General features: G+C 51.3%; 1 protein-coding gene across 1 annotated transcript in view; it reads left to right on the top strand.

Annotated features, from left to right (window-relative positions):
- Positions 1-1,327: 1,327 nt before the first annotated feature.
- The window catches only part of LOC124024194 (rho guanine nucleotide exchange factor 39-like), a 23,121-nt gene continuing 14,448 nt past the window's right edge, over positions 1,328-10,000 (top strand). The window contains exon 1 of the mRNA XM_046338192.1: positions 1,328-1,627. Within this exon, the coding sequence (XP_046194148.1) occupies positions 1,466-1,627 (162 nt within the window). The 5' untranslated portion in view covers positions 1,328-1,465. The remainder of the gene's footprint in view (positions 1,628-10,000) is intronic.

The raw sequence follows: 10,000 nt of genomic DNA, 5'->3' as shown, positions 1-10,000 counted from the left end.
GTGACAACAGAAGAAACACCTTCTTAGGAATGAATGACAACTTGACAGACTGGTAGCAAGCTCCTCTCACCTCCCCTCTCCTCTCTCTCCCTTTCATCTCCCTCCCCTCTCACCTCCCCTCACACCTCCCCTCTCCCTCTCACCTCCCCTCACCTCCCCTCTCCTATAATAATAATATATGCCATTTAGCAGACGCTTTTATCCAAAGCGACTTACAGTCGTGCATACATTCTACGTATGGGTGGTCCGGGAATCGAACCCACTACCCTGGCGTTACAAGCGCCATGCTCTACCAACTGAGCTACAGAAGGACCTTCTCACCTCTCCCTCTCACCTCCCTCTCAGCTCTCCCTCTCACCTCCCCTCTCCACCTCTCCCTCTCACCTCTCCCTCTCTCACCTCTCCCCTCTCACCTCTCCCTCACCTCCCCTCACACCTCCCTCCACCTCCCCTCACACCTCCCCTCACACCTCCCCTCACACCTCCCCTCACACCTCCCCTCACACTCCCCTCACACCTCCCTCTCACCTCCCCTCTCACCTCCCCTCTCACCTCCCCTCTCACCTCCCCTCTCACCTCCCCTCTCACCTCCCCTCTCACCTCCCCTCTCACCTCCCCCTCACCTCCCCTCACTCTCCCCTCACACCTCCCCTCCCTCTCTCTCTCCCTCTCTCTCCCTCTCTCTCCCTCTCTCTCCTCCTCTCTCCCTCACCTCCCTCCCCTCTCCCTCTCTCTCCCTTTCACCTCCCCTCCCCTCTCCCTCTCACCTCCCTCCCTCTCCCTCTCACCTCCCTCCCTCTCCCTCTCCCTCCCTCCCCTCCTCTCTCTCTCCCTCACCTCCCCTCTCTCCCTCACCTCCCCTCTCTCCCCTCACCTCCCCTCTCTCTCTCTCCCTCACCTCCCCTCTCTCTCTCTCCCTCACCTCCCCTCTCCCTCTCTCCCTCACCTCCCTCTCCCTCTCTCCCTCCCTCCCCTCTCCCCTCTCTCTCACCTCCCCCTCCCTCTCTTCCTCACCTCCCTCTCTCCCTCACCTCCCCTCTCTCTCTCATCCCCTCTCCCTTTTTCCTCCCCTCTCTCCCTCCTCTCTCTCTCCCTCCTTTCTCTCTCCCTCCCTCTCTCTCCCTCCTCTCTCTCTCCCTCCTCTCTCTCTCCCTCCCTCTCTCCCTCCTCTCTCTCTCCCTCCCCTCTCTCCCTCCTCTCTCTCTCTCTCCCTCCTCTCTCTCTCGCTCTCTCCCTCTCTCTCTCTCGCTCTTTCCCTCCTCTCTCTCTCTCTCTCTCTCCCTCCTCTCTCTCTCGCTCTCTCCCTCCTCTCGCTCTCTCCCTCCTCTCTCCTCTCTCTTTCCTTCTCTCCTCTCCTCTCATCCCCTCCCTCCTCTGTCTCTCTCTGTACCCCACAGGACGCTGGTACCTGCGTGAGGGCTGGCTGCGTACCGTCCCCCCTAAAGGAGCAGAGGTCAAACCCAAGATGTTCTTCCTGTTTAGTGATGTCCTTCTCCAAGCCAAGCCCTGCCACCCTCTCCATCCCACCAACGGAGATAAGTTTGCTGGCCAGAGAGTCTACCCACTGAAGGACTGTACTGTGGACAAGGTGTTTGGGCACACCCAGAGCCAGGGCGGCCTTCTCAGTGTGAGTGACATGTGTTTAGTGATTTGCTGGTGTAGATATCAGTCTTTACCCCCCCTGCTGTCTGTGATGATGGATTAGAGCACTGTGTCAAACCTCCCAATAAAATACTCTCTCCATCCTGCTCTTTCCATCCCTCTCTTTCTCTCTCCATACTGCTCTTTCTGTCTCTTTCTCTCTCTCCCTCATCCCTCTTTCTCCCTCCCTCCATCCCTCTCTTTCTCTCTCTCCCTCCATACTGCTCTTTCCATCCCTCTCTTTCTCTCTCTCCCTCCATCCCTCTCTTTCTCTCTCTCCCTCCATCCCTCTCTTTCTCTCTCTCCCTCCATACTGCTCTTTCTGTCTCTCCCTCCATACTGCTCTGTCTCTTTCTCTCTCTCCCTCATCCCTCTTTCTCTCTCTCCCTCCATCCCTCTCTTTCTCTCTCTCCCTCCATACTGCTCTTTCCATCCCTCTCTTTCTCTCTCTCCCTCCATCCCTCTCTTTCTCTCTCTCCCTCCATACTGCTCTTTCTGTCTCTTTCTCTCTCTCCCTCCATCCCTCTCTTTCTCTCTCTCCCTCCATCCCTCTCTTTCTCCCTCCATACTGCTCTTTCCATTTACATTACATTTACATTTAAGTCATTTAGCAGACGCTCTTATCCAGAGCGACTTACAAATTGGTGCATTCACCTTATGACATCCAGTAGAACAGTCACTTTACAATAGTGCATCTAAATCTTAAAGGGGGGGTGAGAAGGATTACTTATCCTATCCTAGGTATTCCTTAAAGAGGTGGGGTATCAGGTGTCTCCGGAAGGTGGTGATTGACTCCGCTGTCCTGGCGTCTCTCTCTCTAGGAACAGTGGGTTAACTGCCTGTTCAGGGGCAGAACGACAGATTTGTACCTTGTCAGCTCGGGGATTCGAACTTGCAACCTTCCGGTTACTAGTCCAACGCTCTAACCACTAGGCTACCCTGCTGCCCCCATATAGTGCAGTACTAATGACCAGAGAACCGAGGGTGATGCCTGTTCCCTGTATAGTGCAGTACTAATGACCAGAGAACCGAGGGTGGTGTCTGTTCCCTGTATAGTGCAGTACTAATGACCAGAAAACCGAGGGTGGTGTCTGTTCCCTGTATAGTGCAGTACTAATGACCAGAGAACCGAGGGTGATGCCTGTTCCCTGTATAGTGCAGTACTAATGACCAGAGAACCGAGGGTGATGCCTGTTCCCTGTATAGTGCAGTACTAATGACCAGAGAACCGAGGGTGGTGTCTGTTCCCTGTATAGTGCAGTACTAATGACCAGAGAACCGAGGGTGGTGTCTGTTCCCTGTATAGTGCAGTACTAATGACCAGAGAACCGAGGGTGGTGTCTGTTCCCTGTATAGTGCAGTACTAATGACCAGAGAACCGAGGGTGATGTCTGTTCCCTGTATAGTCTCTCCCTTCATCCCTCTCTTTCTCTCTCTCCCTCCATACTGCTCTTTCCATCCCTCTCTTTCTCTCTCTCCCTTCATACTGCTCTTTCCATCCCTCTCTTTCTCTCTCTCCCTCCATACTGCTCTTTCCATCCCTCTCTTTCTCTCTCTCCCTCCATACTGCTCTTTCCATCCCTCTCTTTCTCTCTCTCCCTCCATACTGCTCTTTCCATCCCTCTCTTTCTCTCTCTCCCTCCATCCCTCTCTTTCTCTCTCTCCCTCCATCCCTCTCTTTCTCTCTCTCCCTCCATCCCTCTCTTTCTCTCTCTCCCTCCATCCCTCTCTTTCTCTCTCTCCCTTCATCCCTCTCTTTTCTCTCTCCCTTCATCCCTCTCTTTCTCTCTCTCCCTCCATCCTGCTCTTTCCATCCCTCTCTTTCTCTCTCTCCCTCCATCCCTCCCTTTCTCTCTCTCACTATATCGTTCTCTCTCCTCTCTCTCGTTCTCTCTCCTCTCTCTCGTTCTCTCTCCTCTCTCTCGTTCTCTCTCCTCTCTCTCGTTCTCTCTCTCTCTCGTTCTCTCTCCTCTCTCTCGTTCTCTCTTCTCTCTCTTCTCTCTCTCTCCTCTCTCTCGTTTCTCTCCTCTCTCTCGTTCTCTCCTCTCTCTCTCTCCTCTCTCTCGTTCTCTCTCCTCTCTCTCGTTCTCTCTCCTCTCTCTCGTTCTCTCTCCTCTCTCTCGTTCTCTCTCCTCTCTCTCGTTCTCTCTCCTCTCTCTCGTTCTCTCTCCTCTCTCTCGTTTCTCTCTCTCTCTCGTTCTCTCTCCTCTCTCTCGTTCTCTCTCCTCTCTCTCGTTCTCTCTCTCTCTCTCGTTCTCTCTCTCTCTCTCGTTCTCTCTCTCTCTCTCGCTTCTCTCTCCTCTCTCTCGCTTTCTCTCTCTCTCTCTCGCTTTCTGTCTCTCTCTCTCTCGCTTTCTGTCCTCTCTCTCTCTCTTTCTGTCTCTCTCTCTCTCGCTTTCTCTCCTCTCTCTCTCGCTTTCTCTCCTCTCTCTCTCTCGCTTTCTCTCCTCTCTCTCTCTCGCTTTCTCTCCTCTCTCTCTCTCTCGTTTTCTCCTCTCTCTCTCTCTCGTTTTCTCCTCTCTCTCTCTCGTTTTCTCTCCTCTCTCTCTCTCTCGTTTTCTCTCTCTCTCTCTCTCGTTTTCTCTCTCCTCTCTCTCTCTCTCTCCTCTCTCTCGTTTTCTCTCTCCTCTCTCTCGTTTTCTCTCTCCTCTCTTCTCTCTCTCGTTCTCTCTCTCTCTCTGATTATATCCGTCACTTCCTCATTACGGATCTCTTCTTCTCCTCCGTCCCCAGTAAATACATCTTCCTCAAGTCGTTTCCTGTCTCTCCTCCAAGCCTCCCGTACGTCGGCCGACTCCTCTGCCGGGCCCACTAACCACTCAGCATTATCTAACGCCACAAATGGCATTTCATTAGCTTGTTATCCCCGCGGAGGCCTGAACGCTGTACGCTCAATAGCATTATGGGTAATTTCTCATAAAGACACATTATTGATCCTGGGCTTGGCCCGGGCCCTTACTCTACGTCTGGGTCCCAAACAGCACCCTATTCCTATGTAGTGCACTACTTTGGACCAGGATCTATAGGGGTAGTGCACTACTTTTTTACCTTTCTCTCCCTGTCTAACTATCCCTCACTCTCTCTCTTCCTCCCTTTCTCTCCCTGTCTAACTATCTAGTCACTACTCCTTCCTCCCTTCCTCTCCCTCTCCTTCCCCCCCGTCCAACTATCCCCTCACTACTTCTTCCCTCCCAGTCTGCCTCTCCTTCTCCCTGTCTAACTCCCCTACTCTCACTCTCTTCCTCCCTTTCTCTCCCTGTCTAACACTCTCTCTTTGGACCTCCCTAGGGGTAGTGCACTACTTTCCCTCCCTGCCTACTTTGGACCTCCCTCTCCTTCCCCCGTCCAACTATCCCCTACTCTCTCTCTTCCTCTCCCAGTCTGCCTCTCCTTCTCCCTGTCTAACTCCCCTCACTCTCTCTCTCCTCCCTTTCTCTCCCTGTCTAACTATCTCCTCACTCTCTCCTTCCTCCTTCCTCTCCCTCTCCTTCCCCCGTCCAACTATCCCCTCACTCTCTCCCTTCCTCTCCCAGTCTGCCTCTCCTTCCCCCATCCAACTATCCCCTCACTCTCTCCCTTCCTCTCCCAGTCTGCCTCTCCCTCCCCCTGTCCAACTATCCCCTCACTCTCTCTCTTCCTCTCCCAGTCTGCCTCTCCTTCTCCCTGTCTAACTCCCCTCACTCTCTCTCTTCCTCCCTTTCTCTCCCTGTCTAACTATCCCCTCACTCTCTCTCTTCCTCCCTTTCTCCTCCCTGTCTAACTATCTCCTCCTCTCCCTTCCTCCCTTCCTCTCCCTCTCCTTCCCCCGTCCAACTATCCCCTCACTCTCTCTCTTCCTCTCCCAGTCTGCCTCTCCTTCTCCCTGTCTAACTCCCCTCACTCTCTCTCTTCCTCCCTTTCTCTCCCTGTCTAACTATCTCCTCACTCTCCCTTCCTCCCTTCCTCTCCCTCTCCTTCCCCCCGTCCAACTATCCCCTCACTCTCTCTCTTCCTCTCCCAGTCTGCCTCTCCCTCCCCCTGTCTAACTATCCCCTCACTCTCTCCCTTCCTCTCCCTGTCTAACTATCCCCTCACTCTCTCTCTTCCTCTCCCAGTCTGCCTCTCCTTCTCCCTGTCTAACTCCCCTCACTCTCTCTCTTCCTCTCTCCTAACTATCTCCCCCTCCCCTCTCCCTCTCCTTCCCTGTCAACTATCCCCTCACTCTCTCTCTTCCTCTCCCAGTCTGCCTCTCCCTCCCCTGCCTCACTCTCTCCCTTCCTCTCCTGTCTAACTATCCCCTCACTCTCTCTCTTCCTCTCCCAGTCTGCCTCTCCCTTCCCCTGTCTAACTATCCCCTCACTCTCTCCCTTCCTCTCCCTGTCTAACTATCCCCTCACTCTCTCTCTTCCTCTCCCAGTCTGCCTCTCCTTCTCCCTGTCTAACTATCCTCTCACTCTCTCTCTTCCTCTCCCAGTCTGCCTCTCCTTCTCCCTGTCTAACTATCCTCTCACTCTCTCTCTTCCTCTCCCAGTCTGCCTCTCCTTCTCCCTGTCTAACTATCCTCTCACTCTCTCTCTTCCTCCCCCTGTCTAACTATCCCCTCACTCTCTCTCTTCCTCCCCCTGTCTAACTATCCCCTCACTCTCTCCCTTCCTCCCTTTCTCTCCCTGTCTAACTATCCCCTCACTCTCTCCCTTCCTCCTTTCTCTCCCTGTCTATCTCTTCACTCTCTCCCTTCCCCCTGTCTAACTATCCCCTCACTCTCTCCCTTCCTCCCTCCCTCTCCTTCCCCCTGTCTAACTATCTCCTCTCTCTCTCTTCCTCTCCCAGTCTGCCTCTCCTCCCCCTGCAAATAAATAAAATAAAAAATCCTACAATGTGATTTTCTGGAGAGAAAAAAATTCCACTCATTTTGTCTGTCATAGTTGAAGTGTACCAATGATGAAAATGACAGACCTCATCTTTTTAAGTGGGAGAACTTGCACAATTGGTGGCTGAATAAATACTTTTTTGCCCCACTGTATACAGAGAGACCATCCATCTGTCTCCTCTACCCTCATATACAGAGAGACCATCCATCTGTCTCCTCTACCCTCATATACAGAGAGACCATCCATCTGTCTCCTCATATACAGAGAGACCATCCATCTGTCTCCTCTACCCTCATAGACAGAGAGACCATCCATCTGTCTCCTCTACCCTCATATACAGAGAGACCATCCATCTGTCTCCTCATATACAGAGAGACCATCCATCTGTCTCCTCATATACAGAGAGACCATCCATCTGTCTCCTCTACCCTCATAGACAGAGAGACCATCCATCTGTCTCTCCTCATATACAGAGAGACCATCCATCCATCTGTCTACCCTCATATACAGAGAGACCATCCATCTGTCTCCTCATATACAGAGAGACCATCCATCTGTCTCCTCTACCCTCATATACAGAGAGACCATCCATCTGTCTCCTCTACCCTCATATACAGAGAGACCATCCATCTGTCTCCTCTACCCTCATATACAGAGAGACCATCCATCTGTCTCCTCTACCCTCATATACAGAGAGACCATCCATCTGTCTCCTCTACCCTCATATACAGAGAGACCATCCATCTGTCTCCTCTACCCTCATATACAGATAGACCATCCATCTGTCTCCTCTACCCTCATATACAGAGAGACCATCCATCTGTCTCCTCTACCCTCATATACAGAGAGACCATCCATCTGTCTCCTCTACCCTCATATACAGAGAGACCATCCATCTGTCTCCTCTACCCTCATATACAGAGAGACCATCCATCTGTCTCCTCTACCCTCATATACAGAGAGACCATCCATCTGTCTCTCTACCCTCATATACAGAGAGACCATCCATCTGTCTCCTCATATACAGAGACCATCCATCTGTCTCCTCATAGACAGAGAGACCATCCATCTGTCTCCTCATATACAGAGACCATCCATCTGTCTCCTCTACCCTCATATACAGAGAGACCATCCATCTGTCTCCTCTACCCTCATATACAGAGAGACCATCCATCTGTCCTCTACCCTCATAGACAGAGAGACCATCCATCTGTCTCCTCATAGACAGAGAGACCATCCATCTGTCTCCTCATAGACAGAGAGACCATCCATCTGTCTCCTCATAGACAGAGAGACCATCCATCTGTCTCCTCATATACAGAGACCATCCATCTGTCTCCTCTACCCTCATATACAGAGAGACCATCCATCTGTCTCCTCTACCCTCATATACAGAGAGACCATCCATCTGTCTCCTCATATACAGAGAGACCATCCATCTGTCTCCTCATATACAGAGAGACCATCCATCTGTCTCCTCATATACAGAGAGACCATCCATCTGTCTCCTCATATACAGAGAGACCATCCATCTGTCTCCTCTACCCTCATATACAGAGAGACCATCCATCTGTCTCCTCATAGACAGAGAGACCATCCATCTGTCTCCTCATATACAGAGAGACCATCCATCTGTCTCCTCATAGACAGAGAGCCCATCCATCTGTCTCCTCATAGACAGAGAGACCATCCATCTGTCTCCTCATAGACAGAGAGACCATCCATCTGTCTCCTCATAGACAGAGAGACCATCCATCTGTCTCCTCATAGACAGAGAGACCATCCATCTGTCTCCTCATATACAGAGAGACCATCCATCTGTCTCCTCATATACAGAGAGACCATCCATCTGTCTCCTCTACCCTCATATACAGAGAGACCATCCATCTGTCTCCTCATATACAGAGAGACCATCCATCTGTCTCCTCTACCCTCATAGACAGAGAGACCATCCATCTGTCTCCTCATATACAGAGAGACCATCCATCTGTCTCCTCTACCCTCATAGACAGAGAGACCATCCATCTGTCTCCTCATATACAGAGAGACCATCCATCTGTCTCCTCATATACAGAGAGACCATCCATCTGTCTCCTCATATACAGAGAGACCATCCATCTGTCTCCTCATATACAGAGAGACCATCCATCTGTCTCCTCATATACAGAGAGACCATCCATCTGTCTCCTCTACCCTCATATACAGAGAGACCATCCATCTGTCTCCTCTACCCTCATATACAGAGAGGACATCCATCTGTCTCCTCATATACAGAGAGGACATCCATCTGTCTCCTCTACCCTCATATACAGAGAGGACATCCATCTGTCTCCTCTACCCTCATATACAGAGAGGACATCCATCTGTCTCCTCTACCCTCATATACAGAGAGACCATCCATCTGTCTCCTCATATACAGAGAGACCATCCATCTGTCTCTCTCATATACAGAGAGACCATCCATCTGTCTACCCTCATAGACAGAGAGACCATCCATCTGTCTCCTCATAGACAGAGAGACCATCCATCTGTCTCCTCATAGACAGAGAGACCATCCATCTGTCTCCTCATAGACAGAGAGACCATCCATCTGTCTCCTCATAGACAGAGAGACCATCCATCTGTCTCCTCATAGACAGAGAGACCATCCATCTGTCTCCTCATAGACAGAGAGACCATCCATCTGTCTCCTCATAGACAGAGAGACCATCCATCTGTCTCCTCATAGACAGAGAGACCATCCATCTGTCTCCTCATAGACAGAGAGACCATCCATCTGTCTCCTCATAGACAGAGAGACCATCCATCTGTCTCCTCATAGACAGAGAGACCATCCATCTGTCTCCTCATAGACAGAGAGACCATCCATCTGTCTCCTCATAGACAGAGAGACCATCCATCTGTCTCCTCATAGACAGAGAGACCATCCATCTGTCTCCTCATAGACAGAGAGACCATCCATCTGTCTCCTCATAGACAGAGAGACCATCCATCTGTCTCCTCATAGACAGAGAGACCATCCATCTGTCTCCTCATAGACAGAGAGACCATCCATCTGTCTCCTCATAGACAGAGAGACCATCCATCTGTCTCCTCATAGACAGAGAGACCATCCATCTGTCTCCTCATAGACAGAGAGACCATCCATCTGTCTCCTCTACCCTCATAGACAGAGAGACCATCCGTGTAGTCAGAGATGGAGAACTAACAGAGGACTGTCACAGTAATATGTTACTGTCTGAGGTGTTGGTGGTTTATTTCTGGGCCTGCTCTGCCCTCTAGTGTTCAGGCTGGGTCATTGCAGCAGCTCTTTGAATACAGGAGCCATAAGGAACCTTACTGTAATACGATCTCCTAATACAAGGATACAATTGTCAACCATTTTCTAGACTTCTAGTCGTTGATTGAGAGGAAGCTGGAAGAACCCCAGCCATTTCTTGACAGACCGGCTGAGAGGAACAGACAGACATACAGACTCTTTCCCCCTCCTCTCCCTCAGTCTCACTTCT

This window comes from Oncorhynchus gorbuscha, unplaced genomic scaffold, assembly GCF_021184085.1.
Source record: "Oncorhynchus gorbuscha isolate QuinsamMale2020 ecotype Even-year unplaced genomic scaffold, OgorEven_v1.0 Un_scaffold_1776, whole genome shotgun sequence".
In the NCBI taxonomy this organism is placed as follows: Eukaryota; Metazoa; Chordata; class Actinopteri; order Salmoniformes; family Salmonidae; genus Oncorhynchus; species Oncorhynchus gorbuscha.
This window is presented reverse-complemented; position numbering and strand designations above follow the sequence as displayed.